At 45.0% G+C, this 22,356-nt stretch overlaps 2 protein-coding genes across 4 annotated transcripts in view; one reads left to right on the forward strand and one right to left on the reverse strand.

Annotated features, from left to right (window-relative positions):
- DNAH9 (dynein axonemal heavy chain 9) overlaps window positions 1-18,941 on the forward strand; it is a 332,285-nt gene extending 313,344 nt beyond the window's left edge. The window contains exons 69-70 of the mRNA XM_043585501.1: window positions 13,352-13,741; window positions 18,529-18,941. Of these exons, the coding sequence (XP_043441436.1) occupies window positions 13,352-13,741; window positions 18,529-18,756 (618 nt within the window). The 3' untranslated portion in view covers window positions 18,757-18,941. The remainder of the gene's footprint in view (window positions 1-13,351; window positions 13,742-18,528) is intronic.
- Window positions 18,942-20,817: 1,876 nt separating this feature from the next.
- Window positions 20,818-22,356, reverse strand: part of ZNF18 (zinc finger protein 18) — a 29,779-nt gene continuing 28,240 nt past the window's right edge. For all 3 annotated transcript variants that reach the window (XM_043583148.1, XM_043583149.1, XM_043583146.1), the window contains exon 7: window positions 20,818-22,122. In XM_043583148.1, coding sequence (XP_043439083.1) covers window positions 21,344-22,122 — 779 coding nt within the window. In that variant the 3' untranslated portion in view covers window positions 20,818-21,343. The remainder of the gene's footprint in view (window positions 22,123-22,356) is intronic.

The following is a 22,356-nucleotide window of genomic DNA, read 5'->3' on the forward strand; positions in this document are numbered from 1 at the left end:
ACATGAGGGCACCCCAATACATAAAACAATAACACATTAAAAAAAGTAACCGATAGCCATACAATAGTAGGGGCCTTTAACAACCCACTTACATCGATGGAAAGATCATCCAAACAGAAAGCCAACAAGGAAATACTGGCTTTGAAGGGGACACACACACACACAAACACAAAGGGAAGGGGGGCGCCTGGGTGGCTCAGTCGGTTAAGCGTCCGACTTCGGCTCAGGTCATGATCTCAAAGTTTGTGGGTTCGAGCCCCACATCAGGCTCTGTGCTGACAGCTTGGAGCCTGGAGCCTGCTTCGGATTCTGTGTCTGCTCTCTCCCTGCTCCTCTCCCACTCACACTCTCTTTTCAAATATAAATAAATTTTATTATATCAAATATTAAAAAAAAATTGGGGGGAGGGGAGAAGGAAGACACATGGACCAGATAGATTTAACAGATATATTCAGAACATTCCATCCTAAAGTAGCAGAATTCACATTTTTTTTCAAGTGCACGTGGATTACACGGTAGGCCACATAATAAGTCTCAACAAATGCAAAAGGATCAAAGTCATACCGTGCATCTTTTCTAACCACGGTGCTATGAAACTAGAAATTAGCTATAAGAAAAAATGTGGAAAGAGCACAAATACATAAAGGACACGCTACTAAACAATGAATGGGTCAACCAATAAATCAGTGAGGAAAGAAAAAAATACATGGAGACAAATGCAAATGAAAACACAATAGTCCAAAATCTTTGGGACGCAGCAAAAGTGGTTCTAAGAGGGAAGTTTAAAGCAATACAGGCCTATCTGAAGAAGCAAGAACAATCTCAACCTAACCTTCCACCTAAAGGAGCTAGAAAAAGAACAAACTATAGAAGCAAGGAAATAATAAAGATTAGAGCAGAAATAAACAAAATAGAAACTTTAAAAAAATAACAATAGAACGGTTCAGTGAAACCAGGAGCTGGTTCTTTGAAAAGATCAACAAAATTGATAACATTTTAGCCAGACTCATTTAAAAAAGAGAGAGAAAGAGCTAGAGGACGAAAACGAGATCATAAAGAGGAGAGGGCCTCCTGGGTGGCTCAGTCAGTTAAGCATCTGACTCTTGATCTCAGCTCAGGTCTTGACCTCAGGGTTGTGAGTTCAAGCCCTATGTTGGGCTCCATGGTAGGTGTGTAGCCTACTTCAAAAATGCAAAAGGAGAAATAAAAACTGACAGCTCAGAAAGAAAAAGGATTATTAGAGAGTATTATGAAAAACTATATGCCAACAAATTGAACAACCCAGAAGTAATGGATAAATTCCTAAGAGCATATAACCTCCCAAAACTGAATCAGGAAGAAATAGAAAATTTAAACAGACCGATTATCAGCAATGAAATTGAATCAGCAATCAAAACCCTCCCAGAAAAACAAAAGCCCAGGACCAGATGGCTTCACAGGTGAATCTACCAAACATTAAAAGAAGAGTTAATATCTATTCTTCTCAAACTATTTCAAAAAATAGGAGAGGGAGGAAGATTTCCAAATTCCCTCTATGAGGCCGGCATTCCCCTGATACCAAAACCAGATAAAGACATTACATAAAGAGAACTATCAGCCAATATCTCTGATGAACAGAGATGTGCCAAACTTAACAAAATATTAGAAAACTCAATCCAACAATACATTAAATACATCATTCACCGCAATCAAGTGGAATTTAATCCTGAAATGCAGGAGTGGTTCAATAGTCACAAATCAATGAACATGACACTTCACATAAATAAGAGAAAGGATAAAAACCACACAATCCTTTCAACAGATGCAGAAAAAGCACCTGATAAAGCACAACCTCCATTCATGACTGAAAAAACAAAAAAACAAAAAAACCTCCACAAAGTAGGGTTACAGGAAACCTACTTCAACATAATAAAGGCCATATATGAAAACATCACAGCTAACATCATCCTCAATGCTGAGAATCTGACAGCTTTCCCCCTAGAGTCAGGAACAAGACAAAAATGGTCACTGTTCCCACTTTCACTGAATATAGTACTGAAAGTCCTAGCCACAGCAATCAGACAAGAAAAAAATTTTAAGGCATCCAGACTGGTAAAGAAGAAGTAAAATTTTCTTTATTTTTTTTTTTTTAACGTTTATTTATTTTTGAGACAGAGAGAGACAAAGCATGAACAGGGGAGGGTCAGAGAGAGGGAGACACAGAATCTGAAACAGGCTCCAGGCTCTGAGCTGTCAGCACAGAGCCCAACACGGGGCTTGAACTCACAGACAGCGAGATCATGACCTGAGCCAAAGTCAGCCGCTTAACTGACTGAGCCACCCAGGCACCCCAGTAAAATTTTCAATATTTGCAGATAATATGATACTATAGATAGAAAACACTAAAGGGGCACCTGGATGGCTCAGTTGGTAGAGCGTGCAACTCTTGACCTCAAGATCATGAGTTCAAGCCCCATGTTGGGTGTGGAGCTTACTTAAAGATTAAAAAAAAAAAAACAGGGGTGCTTGGGTAGCTCAGACAGTTCAGCGTCTGATTCTTGGTTTCGGGTCAGGTCATGATCTCACGGTTGGTGAGTTCAAGCCCTGCATCAGGCTCTGTGCCAAGCCTGCTTAGGATTCTGTCTCCCTCTCTCTGCCCCTCCCTTGCTTGCTGTCTACCTCTCTCACTCAAAAATAAATAAATAAGCATTTGAAAAACAAAAATCAAAAAAAAAAAAAAAAAAGAAAGAAAACCTTAAAGACTTCACCAAAAAATTACTAGAACTGATAAATGATTTCAGTAAAGTTGCAGGATACAAAACCAATGTACAGAAATCTGTTGCATTTCTATACACTAATAATGAAGCAACAGAAAGAGAAATTGAGAAAACAATCCCATTTATAACTGCATCAAAAATAACAAGATACCGGGGCGCCTGCGTCCGACTTCAGCCAGGTCACAATCTCACGGTCCGTGGGTTCGAGCCCCGGGTCAGGCTCTGGGCTGATGGCTCAGAGCCTGGAGCCTGTTTCCGATTCTGTGTCTCCCTCTCTCTCTGCCCCTCCCCCGTTCATGCTCTGTCTCTCTCTGTCCCAAAAATAAATAAACGTTGAAAAATAAATAAATAAATAAATAAATAAATAACAAGATACCTAGGAATAAACTTAGCCAAAGAGGTGAAAGACCGGTCATCTACAAACTATACAACATTTATGGAAGAAATTGAAGATGACACAAACAAATGAAAAGACATTTCACGCTCACTGATTGGAGGAACAAACATTGTTAATGTGTCTGTCCTATCCAAAGCAATCTACAGGTTTAATGCAATCTCTATCAAAATACCAACAGCATTTTTCACAGAACTAGAACAAACAATCCTAAAGTTTGTATGGAACCACAAGAAAATGAGAAACAAAGCTGGGGGTATCACAATTCCAGACTTCAAGTTATATTACAAAACTGTAGAAATCAAAATAGTATGGTACTGGCACAAACACAGACACATAGAGTAACAGAACAGAACAAAGCCCAGACATAAACCCATGATTATACAGTCAACTAGTCTTCAACAAAAGAGGCAAGAATATGCAATCTTCTTGAAAAAATCTCTTCAACAAATGGTGATGGGAAAACTGGACAGTTACAAAAGAATGAAACTAGACACTTTCTAATGCCATACACGAAAATAAACTCAAAACGGATTAAGGACTTAAATGTGAGACCTGAAACCATAAAAATCCCAGAAGAGGACACAGGCAGGAACTTCTCTGACATCAGCCATAACAACAGCTTTCTGGATAAGTCTCAGAGGCGAGGGAAACACAAGTAAAAATAAACTATTGCGACTTCATGAAAAGAAAAAGCTTCTGCACAGCGAAGGAAACAATCAACAAAACTAAAAGACATCCCACTGAAAGGAAGAAGATATTTGCAAATGACATATCTGATAAAGGGTTAGTGTCCAAAATATATAAAGAACTTTTACAATCAACACTTAAATAATCCAAATTAAGAATGGGCAGGTGCCTGGGTGGCTCAGTCAGTTAAGACTAAATACCCGACTCAATTTCAGCTCAGGTCATGATCTTGCAGTTTATGGGGTAGAGCTCCATGTTGGGCTCTGTACCGTCAGCATGAAACCTACTTGGGATTCTCTCTCTCCCTCCTCCAATCACACGTGCACATTCTCTCTCTTGTTCTCTCAAAAATAAATAAAACCTCCAAAAAATTGGCCAGAAGACATAAACAGACATTTCTCCACAAAAGACACACAGATGGCCAAAAGACATATGAAAAGATGCTCAACATCACTTATCATCAGAGAAATGCAAATCAAACCACAATGAGATATCACCTCCTATCTACCAGAATGGCTAAAATTCAAAACACAAGAAACAACAAGTGTTGGCGAGGGCGTGGAGAAAAAGGAACCCTCGCGTACTGCTGGTGGGAATGCAAGTTGGTGCAGCCACTGTGGAAAGCAGTGTGGGGGTTCCTCAAGAAGTTCAAACCAGAGTTACCCTATGATCCAGTGATCTCACTACTCGGTATTTACCCAAAGAATATGAGAGCACTCATTTGAAAAGATACGTGCTCCCCTATGTTTATTGCAGCACTATTTACAATAGCCAGTTGATGGACCAACCCAAGTGTCCATTGACAGATGAGTGGATAAAGAGGATGTAGTGTGTGTGTGTGTGTGTGTGTGTGTGTGTACATACACATATACACAATGGAATATTGCTCAGCCATAAAAAAGAATGAAGTCTTGCCGTTTGCAACAACATGGATGATCTAGAGAGTATAATGCTAAGCGAAATAAATCAGAGAAAGACAAATACCATATGATTTCACTCATATGTGATATTTCAGGAACAAAGAAAAAAGAAACCAACGAAAGAAAAGACCCTTAACTATAGAGAACACACTGATGGTCACCAGAGGGAAGGGGGTGGGGGGATGGGGTCCCTCTAAAGCGATGGGGATAAGAGAACATTTATCAAGATGAGCACTGAGTAATGTACAGAATTGTTGAGTCACTATGTTGGACACCGGAGACTAACATAACACTGTGCATTAACTACACTGGAATGAAAATAAAAGGAAAAATTTTCCATGAAAAAGTAAAAATAAATAAATACCATATTTCAATGATATAAGACAAAAAACATATAAAATATCCTATTAATTTGTATATTAACTACATATTAAAATATTTGACATTTTACCTATATTGAGTTAAATGAAATATATTATGAAAATTGAGTTCATCTGAGTCTTTTTAACTTTTTTTTTGTGGCTATGAGAAAATTTTAAATTACACACACCGCCCACATTTGCGGCTTGTGTGATACTGCGTTTGGGCGGTGCCCTGTCTGGTGGAGCCGTGACCAGCCTAGACGCTGGGTAGGGCTGGGAATTGCTTCTGATTATTCAAATGTTTTTTTAAATATAGATTTTTTTTAAGTTAATTTATTTATTGTGTGAGAGAGCAAGCAGGGGAGGGGCAGAGAGAGAGAGAGAGAAGCCCAAGCAGGCTCCGCACTGTCAGTGCACAGAGCCCGATGCGGGGCTCGATCTCAAACTGTGAGATCACAACCTGAGCCGAAATCAAGAGTCAGACGCCCAACCGACTGAGCCACCCAGGCGTCCCTGATTATCCAAATGTGTGAGGACGTCAGACTTTTTTCCCTAGGCTTTCGGTGACTAGTGACAAGACCTGTTTCTAAATATGTGAACGATGCTCACACTGAAGTCCACCTTGCTGACTTGGACAGCTACTCGGTTCTTTGTGCCACTGTGTGCTGACTGCATGTGCAGGTCTGACGGGGGGTCTCGCTTTGGCCCTTCAACGACTTCCGATCACCACTCACCGGGCAGCCGATGTGGCCCTTGTGCCTCCGGTCTTCCATCAGAAGACCCAGCTAGACGGGCTGCTGTCTCCCTCAGTCGGGAAGCCAGATGGGAAGGGACGCAGGCCCACATCGCTCCTGCTTCCCACCCCCCGCCCCCCGCCCCCCGCCCATCTCCTCACCTCCTGTGTTTCATACAAATGAAAGCTGGTTGCAGAGACCACTTTCCTAGGGAAGGAAAAGCAGACAGGAACGGGCCACCAGGACAGGGTGCATCCTGTAGCCCCTCGAGAAGGAGTCCGTGTTTTCTCTGTAAGCTGTCTTCTTGTTGACTCTTGACCTGTTAGCAAGTGAGTACAGGTATCAATCAGGGTCACACAGGGTGCAGGCGGGAGGAACTTGAGGAAATTGGGCTTGAACAAATGTAAAAAAAGGTTTCCGTATGACAGTATAGCTTGAGTCCTTAAGAAGGGCCCACTTACCCAGAGCTTGGCCACAGAAATTTGCTGTCTGACTCACCCCAGCCTCCACCAATCTGTCAACACCTTAGGAAACTGATGTTTTCTTTTTCTTTAAAAAATTTTTTGTTTAATGTCTATTTTTGAGAGAGAGAGAGAGAGAAAGCACAGGGGAAGGGCAGAGTGGAAGACACAGAATCCAAAGCAGGCTCCAGGCTCCGAGCTGTCAGCACACGGCCTGACGTGGGGCTTGAACTCACAAACCGTAACATCATAACCTGAGCCGAAATCAGACACTTAACCGGCTGAGCCACCCAGGTGCCCTGGAAACTGATGTTTTCTCAACAGCTTTCCGGACGTGCTATCCTAGATTATATATTTCCTCTTCTCCTAAGAAAAGGACACAAGTTACATTGAGTGAATTTGGGGCGAGGTTCTCCCTTTACTTCTCAGCTCCTGCTATGAACGTGAGTCATATCTACTTCAGCTCAAGGTCGTGGGAATACTGACTTCAGAAACCTAACTGCAAGGTGAATGGTTTCCTCTTTTCCTAAATTGTTCTTCGCTCTCAAACTGGCACCACCTCAGAGACAGTACATTCTCTAAGGCTCTGTCACTTGCACATTCAATTAGCAAATGCAAAACCATCGTCAGAATGAATTAACACCATATTACAAGCAGATGTGAGAAACTTTTAAGAAAGCCAAGTTACACATTTTATGTTCCTCTATCAAAACGATACCAGATTTCCAAATGGTGTTAAAAATTAAGTATTGCATTTTTTTTTATTATAAGAGTTTATTTCTTTAGAGCAGTTTTAGGTTCACAGAAGAATTAAGAGGAAGGTACAGAGCTTTCCCACATACCCCCTGCCCCCGCACGCAGCCTGCCTCGCTAGCCGCATCTCCCACCAGAGTCGTCCATTTGTCACAACTGAGGAGCCCACACTGACTCATCACAATCACCCACAGCCTGTAGTGTAGTCTACACTGGGGCTCACTGTTGGTGCTGTACATCCCAGGCGTTTGGACAAACGCATAATGACATAACTGTGATATGAGACAGAAAGGGAAGAAGAAATGCAGTCCCTTCATTGTGCAAGCTTACGACGTGCACGCGGTTTCTAGGCTACAGTTCAGGAAAGAGCTCCGCAGTTGTGCTGCACCGAGACATGCAGAGCAGAGCTCGTGGAGGCCACGGTGGTGGAGTCTGCAGGCCAGAGTGCCTATGGCAGGGAGCTGCCCAGACAAAGAGTCTCAGACATCTGCAGAGAGATCCCCCGACACTCTGCTGGCTGATGCTCTCTCTGCACATGAGTGAGAAAACTCTACCCAAGCTGGGAAGGAACCATGACAAAGGAGCAGAAAGAATTCTTGGAGCTCATGCAGAGCTGGGAATAGTTTGCGTTCCCACCAGCTGGAGCAGAAAGCAAGACAAAAACAGGAGGCATCAGGGAGGATTCTCAGAAGGGTAGCAACTCAGCAGTGGGCTGAACTGGACCCAGACTAAGACTGAAAGCTGGTCTGCACTCCCCCCGCAACAAAGCTGAAATGCAAGCCTCCAACAGATCCACTGATTTCAAGTAAATTAACTGCAGGCCACAAAAAATTATTTCCAGTACTATTTAAAGGAATACAGTGAAATCCAGCCCTCAAAACTGTAAAATTCATAGTGTCTGACATAAACTGATTACAGGCATGTAAAGAAGCAGGAATATCTGATCCATATCCAGGAGAAAAGCAGATCAGTTGAAATGGAGCCAGAAATGGCAGGGATGATGGAATTCACAGGCAAGGAGGTTAAGAGCCAATTGTAAGTTTGCTCCGTATGCTGAAGAAGACAGAGGAAAGTAAGAGCGTGATGAAGTACAAATAGAAGATAAAAAATGAAATTGACAGGGATGTAAAATACAGTAGCTGAATGAAACATGCACTTTGGAAGATTTGCAACTGATGAAAACATAGCAAAAGAAACTATCCGAAGTGAAGGAAAAAGAAAAAATACGTTACAAAAGTAAACAGCACAACAGTGACCTATGGTCTCATGGTCTAACATATAATAATTGGGGTCTCAGAGGACAGAGGTAAAGGGGAGAATCAGACAAAAAAAAGTGCTTGAAGAAATGAGAGCCACAGTTTTGCAAATTTGGTGAAAACTGCAAACCCACAGGCACAAGAAACTCAACAAGCCCCATGAAGAATATACCCAATGAAAACTCTGTAGAGGTAACTCATAATGAAGTTGAGGAAACCCAAGGGTAAAGCAGACGGGCTGAGGGGCAGGAGCAGGGGTGAAGTATATGCAAAGGAGCAAAGAGAAAAATGACAGCCGACTTCTCATAGGGAGCTATGCAAGCCAGAGACAGTGGAGAGAGATCCTTAAAGGACTAGAGGAAAAGAAAATGATAAACCCAGAACTCTTTGACCAGCCAAAAACAAAGCAAAAATTCTTCACAAAAGAAAGCTAAATACAGGCATGCTTCATTTTGTTGCATTTCAGTCTACTGAGCCTTGCAAGTAATGCATTTTTTACAAATAGAGGTTTTGTGGCAGCCTCGCATTGAGCAAGTCTGTAGGTGTCATTTTAACAACAACATTTGCTCACTTCATTTCTCTGTGTCACATTTTGGTCATTCTCACAATATTTCAAACTTTTTCAGTATTATATTTGTTATGGTGATCAGTGATTTTTGATATTATAAATGTAATTGCTCTGGAGTGCATAGACCATGCCCATTTAAAACAGCAAACTTGGGATGCCTGCGTGGCTCAGTCAGTTAAGTGTCCGACTTTGGCTCAGGTCATGATCTTGTGGTTCGTGGGTTCAAGCCCTGCGTTGGGCTCTGTGCTGACAGCTCAGAGCCTGGAGCCTGTTTCGGATTCTGTGCTCCCTGCTCCTCTCTCTGCTCCTCCCCAATCGCTGTCTCTCTCAAAAATAAACATTGAAAGAAATTATTTTAAAAAATAAAACAATAAAACAGCAAACTCAATTGATCATTGTTTATGTGTTCTGACTGCTCCAGCGACTGGCCATTCCTCTGTCTCTCTCCCTCTCCATTGGCCCCCTATTCCCTGAGACACAACAATATTGAAATTAGGACAGTTAATAACCCCACAATGGCTTCTAAGTGTTCAAGCGAAGGGAAGAGTCACACGTCTCTCACTTGAAACCAAAAGCTGCGGGTGATTAAGCTTACCAAGGAAGGCATGTCAAAAGACAAGACAAGACAAGACATAAAGCTAGGCCTCTTGCACCAAACGGTTAGCTAAGTTGTGAATGCAAAGGAAAAGTTCTGGAAGGAAATGCAAAGGGCCACTCTGGGGAACACACAAATGATAATAAAGTACAACAGCCTTAATGCTGATGTGGAGAACGTTTTAGTGGTCTAGATTGATGCCCAAACTAGCCACGACATTCCCCTAAGCAAAACCCTCATCTAGAGCAAGACCCTAACTCCCTTCAATTCCACAAGGGCTGGGAGAGGTGAGGAAGCTGCAGAAAAGTCTGAAGCTAGCAGGGGTTGGTTCTGGAGGTTTAAGGAAAGAAGCCATCTCTGTAACGTCAAAATGCCAGATGAAGCCACAAGTACTGATATAGAATCTGCAGCAAGTTATCCAGAAGATCGAGCTGAGATAATTCATGAAGGTGGCCACACTAAGCAACAGGCTTTCAGTGCAGACAAACAATTTTCTATTGGAAGGGGACGCCGTCTAGGACTTCCATAGCTAGAGAGAAGTCAAAGCCTGGCTTCAAAGCTTCAAAGGACAGTCTGACTCTCTTGTTAGGTGCTACTGCAGCTGGTGATTTAAGTTGAAGCCAGTGCTCATTCACCACTCCCAGAATCCTAGGGCCCTTCAGAATGATGCTAACTCTACTCCACCTGGGCTCTGCCCGTGTGGAACAACAGAGCCTGGATGACAGCACATCTGTTTACGACACGGTTTACAGAATATTTTCACTAAATAAGAAAGCAGAGTGGGAACACTTCCCAACAAATTTTATGAGGCCATAAAGTACTATGAGAAAAACCAAAGATACCATGAGAAAAGAAAATGAGCCTGGGTGGCTCAGTCAGTTGAGCATCCGGCTTCGGCTCAGGTCATGATCTCACGGTCTGTGCGTTCGAGCCGGCATTGGGCTCTGTGACGACAGCTCGGAGCCTGGAGCCTGCTTGGGATACTGTGTCTCCCTCTCTCTCTGACCCTCCCCCCCCTCGCACTCTGTCTCAAAAATAAACATTAAAAATTTTTTAAAAAGAAAAGAAAATGGGGAACAAATATTACTCATAAACCCAAATACAAAAATCCTTCGCAAGATGTTGGTAAATGAAATCATACAACATAAGAAAAGGATAACACATCGTGGACACATGGGGTTCATCCCAGGACTACAAGGCTGGCTTTAATGCTGAAAACTCAATCAATGGAGTTCACCGTACAAATGCACTACATAAGAAAACCACGTAATCGGGGCGCCTGGGTGGCGCAGTCGGTTGAGCGTCCGACTTCAGCCAGGTCACGATCTCGCGGTCCGTGAGTTCGAGCCCCGCGTCAGGCTCTGGGCTGATGGCTCAGAGCCTGGAGCCTGTTTCCGATTCTGTGTCTCCCTCTCTCTCTGCCCCTCCCCCGTTCATGCTCTGTCTCTCTCTGTCCCAAAAATAAATAAATGTTGAAAAAAAAAATTTTTTTAAAAAAAAAGAAAACCACGTAATCATCTTCATAAAGGAAAAAAAAAGCATCTGACAAAATTTAACAGTGAATCTTGATTTAAATTATCAGAAGACTAAGAAAAGAGACTTTCCTCAACAGAATAAAGGACATCTAAGGAAAACTTATCGCTCTTAATGTTGGAAGATGATTTTTTTCCCTCTAAGTTTGGAAGGAAGCAAGGATGTGTGCCCTTATCACTTTTATTCTCGTTGGAATGAAGGTCTTAGATAGTATGATAAGGCAAGAAAAAGTTGCACAGATGGGGTCTCATAAAAGAGAGGGTTTGATCATTTACTTTTTCCCTTTGCACTAAATTTACTTTTGAGACTTAATGCTATTTTATTAAATAACCAGCTGCTTTTTGGCAAACCTTACTAATACCTAAATTATCAGCTACGATAACAATGAATTTTCACAGAATTGAGGGCATGAGGAAGACACTCTGTCTCAGAACTTTGACTTTGGCTCAAATGTATGAGGAGTATTTCGTAGCCTCTTTTCAGAAGTGTCCTCTGAAGTAAAGAGTCCAGGAAAAAGAACAATGTTTTTTTGTTTCAACTTCTGTTCGTGTCAGAAGACCCTTGGGGAAATCTACCAGAAGGAACTTTTGTTCCCTGATTTGGGTGTGTTTAGAAGCGATAAACCTGGAGGGTAGACATGGGACTCTCATACCTCCCGTCGGACCCGGGGGGTGGCCTCGGAACCCTCGACCACAGTCTTCTTTGGTGAGCCACCCCTGTGAGGCTGAGCAGACACCTGGAAGGAAATCTGTTTTCTGTCGCTGGAATATGATCTGTTTACTTGAGGGAAAAGCATCCATGATTTGGGCTGTACTCATTCAGGCTGGCCTACCTGGCACTGGGCTGATTGGGATGTTTAGTTCTTATATAAAATATGAAGGTATTTATATCTGAAAATAGCCCAGCCACTCGACTCCAGGGCAGAGAGAGTAACGGCTACAGTCTCTCTGTTAAGTTCATGAAGAAGTTCAGGGGTCAGAGGGCTAGTTTCTAGCTGTCACTTAGGACCCGAAATATGTTCACCTTTAAGGGAGGCATATTTAACTTTTCTTTTTTAACAGTTCCAGGAGTTAAATGGTCATAGAGTTACATGGTCCAGTCTCCCATCCCACAGGCAAGGGGACTCGGGGCGCAGGGAGGCCCGTGTGACATTTTAACGGTCTGCACTTAGGGTGAGCCAAGCTGTCTCAGTCCACACAGACTTCTATAATTGAATTACCAGACTGGGTGGCTTATAAACAACAGAAATCGACTTCTCCCAGTTCTAGAGGCACCAGCAGATCTGGTGTCTAGGGAGGGGCCGACTTCCTGGTTCACAGCCAGCCATCTTTTTTCTGTGTCCTCACAAGACATAAGGAGCGAGGGGGCTCTTTGGGGTCTTATAATAAGGGCGCTAATCCCAATCATGAGGGCCCCACCTCATGACCCAGGCGCCTTCCAGAGGCCCCACCTCCTAATACCATCACACTGGGGGTTAGCATTTCAACACGGAAATTTGGGTGTCGGTGGGTAGGGCACAAACATTCAGCCCATAATGCGAGCCTTGTCGTGTACCCTAACCCCTGTGCAGAAACCACTACAATAGAGATGGGGTCTTCAAGAAATTTGGAGGGGCGCCGGGTGGCTCAGTCAGCTAAGCATCTGACTCTCGATTTCGGCTCAGATCATGATCTCGTGGTTCATGAGTTTGAGCCCTGCATCAGGCTCTGTGCTGACAGTGTGGAGCCTGCTTGGGATTCTGTCTCCTGTCTCCTTCTCCCTCTCTCTCTCTCTCTCTCTCTCTCTGCCCCTTCCCTGCTCGCTCACTCTCTCTCAAAATAAATAAACATTTAAAAAAAAAAAAAAAAGGAAAGAAATTGCTGGAGATCCGTGTCATAACCAAAGTTACAAAATCAAACCTAATGATGGTTTTCGGTTTTCGACGTAACCTTTCATCTAGCAGTTGGAGGTGGGTTCCTTCAAGTTGACTGTATCTCCTACCTTGACTCTGGGGGAGATCCTCGATTTGGGGGGGACACAGATCGTCCAGCCTCGGGCCTCTCGTGCTTCTGAGCTGCGGGGCCCGCTGCAAAGGCGGGAGGAGAGCCAGCACCCAGGCTTTAGGGTAGGGAACCCACAGGTGGTCTGAGATCCGCAGTGGACGTCGACTGCTGTCAGTACATAGGTGTGGACTCACACACCTTGCAAACCAAGTATTAGGGACAGTCATGGCCACCACTGTTGGACTCATCTGTCTGCCTGTAGGCCATGAGCCAGCGGTCCCTACGGCCGGTTGTCTCCAGGGACTTCCTGCCCCCTCACTCTGTCCCCTCCTGCCCCTCGTCTACAGGGGGAGCTGACCATGACCAGCGACATGGAGAACTTACAGAACGCCCTGTACCTAGACACGGTGCCAGAGCCCTGGGCCAGGCGAGCCTACCCTTCCACGGCAGGCCTGGGAGCCTGGTTTGTGGACCTCCTCGACCGAATCAAAGAGTTGGAGGCCTGGATAGGAGACTTCGCCATGCCTGCCACGGTGTGGCTGACGGGCTTCTTCAACCCCCAGTCCTTCCTGACCGCCATCATGCAGTCCACGGCCCGCAAGAACGAGTGGCCACTGGACCAGATGGCCCTGCAGTGTGACGTGACAAAGAAGAACAGGGAGGACTTCAGGAGCGCCCCTCGGGAGGGGGCCTACATCCATGGCCTCTTTATGGAAGGCGCTCGCTGGGACGTACAGGTAAATCTTGGGGTGGGACACCCTCTGTGGGCTGATTCAATTACACCTTGCCTCCATAGAGGGTGATTGTGCAAAGGGGATGCCCTGGACCTTCTGACCTGGGTGGCCTTTCCTTGAGGCTCTCAAGGCACTCTCATGCAGCCAGGGACGGTGCGGAGAGCACAGGCTTTGCGCCGATTAAAAGCAAGGGCTCTGGAACCAAACTGGCCGGATCTGAATCCCAGCACTACCGTCCGTTAACTCTGGGACCTTGGGACGTGGTTCTACCTCTCCAAATCTCAGTTTCCTCAAGTGTGAAGGGGGAAAATAAGAGCTTCTGCAAAGATGAGTTCATATGCGGGGACACCTGGAATTGTGCCCGGCCCACAGAGAATGCTCCAGAAGTGTGAGAGTCGCTAACTCTCGAGCTATCCCTGATGCTGGCTGCCCGCCCTGGGGATGTCATTTCACCTTCCAGGGCCACTTTCCTCATCCACGAGCTCTAGAAGGACAGGAACCCCTTCTGCCTTTTGCACTGCCCCCATCTCCAAAGGGAGCCCCGTAGACACTATTTCAACGTGACATTCTGAAAGGGTTCCTCACTGGAGCCTAATAAAGATTTGAGTCACCCTAAGATTGGCTGGGATAAATGACACGGGCAAGGATGGATACCTCCAGAACAAGTTCACGTTTGTGATAACACATGATCTGGAAGAAGTGCTTAGTCACATATCCCGCTTGGCAAGTGCCACTTAGCTATTCCTAGCTGTTAGTACAGAGTTAATGGGGAAAAACTGTCAGGTGATCTAAACTATAGGGACACCTGGGTGGCTCAGTCGGTTGAGCGTCCAACTTTCGCTCAGGTTCACGATCTCACAGTTCGTGAGTTCGAGCCCCGCATCAGGCTCTGTGCTGACAGCTCAGAGCCTGGAGCCTGTTTCAGATTCTGTGTCTCCCTCTCTCTCTGCCCCTCCCCTACTCGTGCTCTGTCTCTCTCTGTCTCAGAAGTAAACATTAAAAAAATGAACAGTGGAACAAATACTAGGCTAACTACAAATACTAGGCTAACTAGGCTACCGCTTAAAAGGAAAAGCTGGAGAATGAGATGACCTCCAACTCATCATTGGAAACCTAGAGGGCCATGCCCATGGGCAGGGCTGTGCACAGGCTCAAGAAAGCCCTGAGAAGTCTGTAAGCTCACTTCTGGCTGACCCTGAGGCTCTGTGCAAGCAGGAAGTGAAGGCTAAGGCAAAGTTTTCAACTGCCTGGCTGAGCCCTGGAGGCATGCGCAACACATGCACAGAGCCCTGGGGCAGAACCTGTGAGACTCACTGGATCCAGGCGTCTAAGAAACCTCTGTCCAACTATGTGCTGACCACCAACCTAACTAAGCAGGCTACTTCAGGAGCCTTAGGTGTCAAAGACAGACTATAGAGAGTTCAGAAAACTCATTCAACAAACAATAACAAACTCTATGGAGGGAGCCTGACTTTTGGAGTTGCCACAATGTATTATTTAAAATATTCAAGTTTTCGGGTCGCCTGGGTGGCTCCGTTGGTTAAGTGTCCGGCTTCGGCTCGGGTCATGATCTCACAGTTCGTGGGTTCGAGCCCCACATGGGGCTCTGTGCTGACAGCTAAGAGCCTGGAGCCTGCTTTGGATTCTGTGTCTCCCTCTCTCTCTCTACCCTCTCCCACTTGTACTTTCTCTCTCAAAAATAAGTAAACATTAAAAAGTAAATTAAAAATTAAATAAAAAAATTAAAATTAAATAGAGGAATTCAACAGAAGATTTGAGTAGACAAGAATGGCCAAACTTGGAAATGTATCACTTGAGATTATCCAAGCTGAGAAGCAGAAAAAAAGAACAAAATAAATGAACAGTTTAGAAACCTGAGGAATACTCAAGCATACAAACATCTACATAGTAGCGGTCCCAAAAGGAGAAGAGAGAGAGAAATAGCCAGAAAGAATATTTGAAGCAATAATGGCCACTTTCCAGATTTGATTAAAAAAAAAAAAAAGATTAATCTACACATCCAGGAATCTCAACAAAATCTAAATAGGATAAACTTAGAAATCCATACGCAGACGTGTCATAAGGTAAAGAAAGAGCCTTGAAAGCAATCCATCACTTCCAAGGGGTCCTCCATTGGATGAACAGATGATTTCTCTTAAGAAACCATGAAGTCAGAAGACAGTAGAATAGAAGTCATAGTGCCGACAGAAAGACTGTCAGCCAAAAATTCCATATCCAGTAACACTATCTTTCAAAAATGAAGGAGAAATTAAGACATTCCCAAGTTTAAAGAGAGAGAGAGAATTCACCACTAGCAGACCAGACCTATAAGAAATACTTAAGGGAGGGGCGCCTGGGTGGCTCAGTTGGTTAAAGCGTCCGACTCTTGATTTCGGCTCAGGTCATGATCTCATGGTCATGGGATCAAGCCCTACATCAGGCTCCGCAATGAGTGTTGAGCCTGCTTAAGATGCTCTCTCTCTCCCTCTGCCCCTCTCCCCTGCTTACTCTGTCTCTCTCAAATAAAAAAAAATTTTTTTGAATAAAAAAAAAAAGAAAAAGAAATACTTAAGGGAGTCCTTCAGAATGAAATGAGTTACAAGACAGTAACTCAAGTCCACATGAAGAAACAGAACACCAGCAAAGGTAATTATGTCTGTAAATATATAAGAAAATATAAATGGATTTTTGTTTGTAACTTTTATTTCCTTCCTGATGTAACGGACAATTGCAGGAAGCAATAACTCTAAATCTGCTGATAAGCAGAAAGATGTAATTTGTATCATGAAAACAGCACAAGGTCTTAAGCAGAGGAAGGGGAAGGAAAGGAACATATAGAGGAATAAATTTTTTGTCTACTACTGAAATTAAGTTGGTATTCATTGAAGTTGATGTTTATACACTGAAGTTCATTGTAATCCCTAGGGAAATCACTAAGAAAATAATTTTTTTATATAGTAAAAGAAATAACAAGGGAATTAAAATGGCACACTGAAATAGATCTATTTAACACAAAAGAAGGCAGCAATGGAGAAACCAAGGAACAATAAAGACCCAAGACATAGAAAACAAAGAGTCAAATGGCAGATGTAAACCTTATCAGTAATTACATTAAATATAAATAAATTAAACACTATAATCAAAAGGCAGAGAATGGCAGAATGGATTTTTTTTTAATGATACAAGTATATGCTGTCTACGCGAGATACACTTTAGATTCAAAGACACAAATAGGTTAAAAGTTAAGAGATGGAAACAAATATGCCATTCATATAGAGAATTCAACCGTAATCACTGGAGGCACCAATACCCCACTACTCATGGTGGCTGCCCATGGTTGGTTTCTTGAGGGGGGGAGAAGGGGTGATGAAAATGTTCTGGAATTACAAAGTGATGATTGTACATTAAAAAACACTGACTTGTATATTTTAAAAGGGTTGGTTCTGAGGTACGTGAGGAAAAAAGAAAGGTTCTACCCCTTCTCCCACTCCCTGCCATAAACACTCAGTTGTTGATGTTAAGGGAGTGCCTACTGTTTCCCTAAGATCTGTTACTCATCATGCCTCATGCCAGCCTCTGACAGAACTGAACAGGCACGTCCTCCCCTTTAAATGCATTTCATGGAGGGGCGCCTGGGTGGCTCAGTCGGTTAAGCATCCAACTTCAGCTCAGGTCATGATCTCAAGGTCTGTGAGTTCGAGCCCTGCATTAGGCTCTGTGCTAATGGCTCAGAGCCTGGAGCCTGCTTCAGACTCTGTGTCTCCCTCTCTCTCTGCCCCTCCCCTGCTTGCTCTCTGTCTCTCTCTCTGTCTGACCCTCTCTCTCAAAAATAGTAAACATTAAAAAAAATTTAAAAATCAAACATTTCATGGAAAATGAGCCAAGCTCTATCCATAGTAGAAGGGGATCAAAGTCACCAGGGCAACTGCGAGGTATCTGTGAATCGCTCTGTATCAACATTTCCCACAGTAAGTTCCATAAAACACTAGTGCCATAGGAAATAAATAGATTGAAAAGAAAAGAGTCCTGTGGTCAAATAAGTTTGGGAAGCACCAGGTTAAATAAAGTTCACCCCTTTTCTTTACTGCTGGGACTTCCTGTCTTCAGTGTATGGTAAGCACCTTTTCCCAAGCTTATTTGATACAGGAATGCTTTTGGTCCTCAGAACATTTCTCAGGACTAGGAAAAAAAAAAAAATAGTAAATAAAAATAAACAGCCCCACATCACTCTATTGATTCATCTCAGAAAACCACAGAGGCCCCAACTAGAAAGCTCCAGAAGTTAGGTCCCTATCACATGAGTAAAGATAGAACACAGCTCTGCTCAAGAAGTCAAAATGCTCTAGAGGGTGGAGGAGGTCCCATATGAAGCTGAAAAAGACATAACCCAACCCTTAAAATCTAAAGCATTTGCTGGCACGAACTGTGTCTTCCTCGTCTTTCAAAGCCCTAGCACCTTCTATGATGACCATCTGGCAAATAGTTGCATTCAATATGCTTATGAAGTGAATGGATGAGGAAATAAAAATAGAGGCTCAAGTCACAAAGGGATTAATCTGTATATGATACATAACAACTTCTAGAACTCTCCTTCAGAAAGTGATTTAGGCTAGAAAACAGCAGAAATCGGTTTCCCGCATCTCACCTGCCGTCCCATCGTGGGTTAACAGTTCATAAGGCAGCCAGGCCTTCCCAGTGTCTCAGCTGCTGGGCCTTCTGACAGGACGCTGGCTGGCTGGCTGCACTCTGTGTCTGATCTAAGGTGGCTCCTTTCATGTTCTTGTCCCCAGGCAGGGGTCATTACGGAGGCGAAGCTGAAGGACCTGACACCCCCCATGCCCGTGATGTTCATCAAGGCCATTCCTGCAGATAAACAGGACAGCCGCAGCGTCTATCCTTGTCCCGTGTACAAGACTTGCCAGCGGGGACCCACCTATGTGTGGACTTTCAACCTGAAGACCAAGGAGAAGGCATCTAAGTGGGTTCTTGCTGGAGTCGCTTTGCTTCTCCAGATTTAGCCACTGAGAACACAAGGCTGGGCTGGAGGCTGCCCAGAGCGACAAGGCGGGGAGGGGTGACACAGACGCATAGATAAGAAATCGCATGTACTTGGGGCACCTGGCTGGCTCAGTCGGTTAAGCATCTGACTTCGGCTCAGGTCATGATCTCACGGTTTGTGAGTTCGAGCCCTGCTGACAGTTCAAAGCCCGGAGCCTGCTTCGGAGTCTGTGTCTCCCTCTCTCTGCTCCTCCCCTGCTCGTCCTGTCTCTCTCTCCCTCTCTCTCAAAGATAAACAAACATTAAAAAAAAAAAAAAAAGAAATCACATGTACTCACAATTCTGTAGAATTCTTGTAGGGAACCCGGAGAGATGTGCCTACAATTGCGGCGACAGCTGGACGAATTCGGGTCCAGGAATGAGCAGCGGAAGCATTTCACAACACTGCACCATTCCTAATAAAGTGATTTATTCTTCGACTGTGTCTGGTCCCAGCTTTGTGAGCAGGCAGAGTCATAAATGATCCTGGAGAGACCAAGAGAAACGAACCACAAACACCTGAGCCCTGATGTAGTTACACGGCACAGTACCCAGTGCTCCGCTCCCAGCTACTCCATAGACCAGCAGCTGTCAGCATCGCCCCGGGGTCAGAGGCTGCATTGTGACCAGTTACTCTGGATCAGGGATCGCCAAATTTTTTCTAGAAAGGGCCACTCGGTAAATGGTCTATGCTTTGCAGGGCATTTTTCTCTGCTGCAATGACTCAACCCAGAACATAAATAAATGGGTGTGGCTGGGCTCCAATAAAACCATATTTACAAAAACAGATGCTGGGCCACATTTTGCCAATCAGTGATCTAAAGGACAGAGGAAGTACACATAGGACATGTATCCCTTAACTCACACATGCATTCAGTAAGTTAAACACTTACCGTGTGCTGAGAACACAACCGTGAATGAGATAGGTTGTTTCCCAGTATCTCTATCATCCTTCAGATCATTTCAGAGGGACCCACGGAGAAACTCTGTGCCTGCAGCTTTTTAGCCTAGAAGTTTTCTAGATTTTTCTCTAACACATTTTCGCTGGAATCCCAAAGAGCTCCACTGTTTTAAAGAGCTCTTATAGGAAGGTCTGTTTGCTAAGAAGAGTCCAGGAGGGCCCAGTATTCCTTCTGGAATCATTACCACCACCACCCCCATATCCTTGATGAATTAGGATTTACAACAGGGTCCCTTAAACTTGAGCTGGCATCCGAGTTCCCCTGGAGGGCTGGTTAATCTCTCTCAAAAATAAACATTAAAAAAAAAACCTGAAACATAAAATCCCACCACCCTACAAATCTCTGCTGTACCGAATACAAAATCGAACGCTGGTTCCTCCATGATTTTCCTGCTTTCTGCCCTGTGGTTCCTGCACTTCCTAATGAGGGGCCTTCCCCCTCACCTTCATGCGACAAGGGCGTTAAAAATCCCTCTGGAATCCAAGAAATCCAACTTGAGTTTCAATCTGCCGGTTCGTGCCTACAGATCACTGCCCTCCTTCCTGGTCCTCACCAGCAGCAGTAAACTCGGAGCAGGCAAGAGGAGGACGAAGACGGAAGGAAGGTGAAACTCCCACACTATGAGAGCAGGACACTGGGGGGGGGGGGGGGGGCACGTGACTTCGAAGAGGGGACAAGTGGGCAGGTTAGATGTATGTGTCACACCCCTAGACAGAACGGACATTACATCACTACTAATGACTTCTTCCTAATATCTACTGACAAAATGGGGTAATAAAGGCAATTTTAAAGCACAGAACACTCTGGAAAATTGATAGCCAGGAGAAAGAGGGGCAGGTTGAGGCAGGTGAGCAAGCGGGAGATGAGCTCAGAAGAGACAAAGAATGCCCGGCGCTAACCCAGCTCTCACACCTGGGCACCAGGTTAGCGATTTCCTCTCGCTCTTCCGCTGACGGATACACCTGGTAAGTCTGTACGGGATGGTCAGGTGCTCAACTACCGTTCAGGGTGATTCCATGAGAAAATGCGCCTTGAGTTACGCTTAGAACACAGGGGACACTTCAGACACAAAGAAAGATACGGGGTAACTCTAAGAAGTTTATTTAGAACGAGAGACAGTTGAGGTTAATTTTGCACCCGTGTGGCAAGGAACACACGTGAGCTCACTGGCCCTCTCTGCTGCCCTTCCTGTGACAGAAGGTCTGCTCCCGAACCCCCCTCCTAAACCGCTGATCCCAGGCCCTTCCCATGAGCCGCCATGAGCTGCCATGCAGCCAATCCAGTTGAGCTCTCTCCAGACGGCACTTGTAGAATAGAACAGGATCTCCAAGTGAACCTTTTTCCCCAAGGGATCCACCCCAAGAGACGAGCTGACGGAGAAAGACCACTCTGTCTCCCGACGCAGAGGCAAGAAATGAAACCCACACGAAACCCAACCCAGAGGCCAACGTGTCCTCCCAGTCCAAAGCCGTGCCCTGGTGCCTCTCCTCTCGAATCCATAAAATAACAGAGAGAACAGGGCTGGCCTTTAAGCGATGCGATGTCTCCAGATGGAAGGAAGTATTTTTAAATGGCCCAGAGATAGAAATGGGCTCAGGGAGCTTGGCTACTGAAAGGGCTTCTTTCCTAAGTGGGATCTTTGATGTTTATCAAGGCTCGAGCTCCAGCTGAAACTCTTCCCGCAGCGGGGACACTTGTACGGTTTCTCTCCTGTGTGCACTCTCTGATGCCTGTTAAAGTTTGACCTCTGAATAAAACTCTTCTCGCAGATGGGACATTTGTAGGGCTTCTCTCCCGTGTGGATCTTCTCGTGGTGACGCAGTCCCGAGAAGTCGCTGAAGCCTTTGCCACAGTGGCCACATTTACAGGGCTTCTCCCCCGTGTGGATTCTCTGGTGCTTCACGAAGTCTGAACTCCGCAGAAAGGCTTTTTTGCAGGTGGGGCACTGGAAGTATGTCTCTCCAGTGTGAGTTCTCTGGTGGAAAACAAGCTGAGAATTCCTGTAAAAGCTTTTCCCGCACTCCCTGCAGGTGGGGAGTTTTTGGGCCATGGGGGCCCTCGGCTGCCCCTTCGGGGAGGCGTCTCTCTTCTCCTCCAGCCACAGCAGGGACAGGTCTTCTGGACGGGGACTGGCCACATGCTGTTTCCCAGAATTCCTCTCTTGAGGAGAGAGCTGGCCCACCGGCCCCTCACCCTGCAGGTCTCCCGGGGCCTCGGGGCGACTGTCCACTTCTCCAAAGCATCTTGGTGCATCCTCACCGAAGAGGCCGCTCAAGGAGGCCTGGGAAGGCGCCTCCCCTGAGGCGTGGCAGGAGACGTCGGAAGGCTCCTGGCCCCTGCAATTTTCCAAATTCAGGTTCTCTTTGTCATTCTCTTGCCTGTCTCCTGGAAGAAGAAAGAAGATTTGAAATCGTTCCATCAATGCTGTGCCCTGTTTTCTAACCCCTACGTCAAGAAAAAGGTCCTCGGAAAACATGAATTCTCCTTATCAAGAAGGCGTCAGTGAGTGAGGAAGGAAGACACCATCTGGCCTGGGCGACCGGACACTCACTGCACTCGTGCTGGGGTCCGGGCTCAGTGTCCAGCTCCAGAGCCGAGAACCTCACAGGGCAGACGGAG

Source organism: Prionailurus bengalensis, chromosome E1 (genome assembly GCF_016509475.1).
Source record: "Prionailurus bengalensis isolate Pbe53 chromosome E1, Fcat_Pben_1.1_paternal_pri, whole genome shotgun sequence".
Taxonomy (NCBI): Eukaryota; Metazoa; Chordata; class Mammalia; order Carnivora; family Felidae; genus Prionailurus; species Prionailurus bengalensis.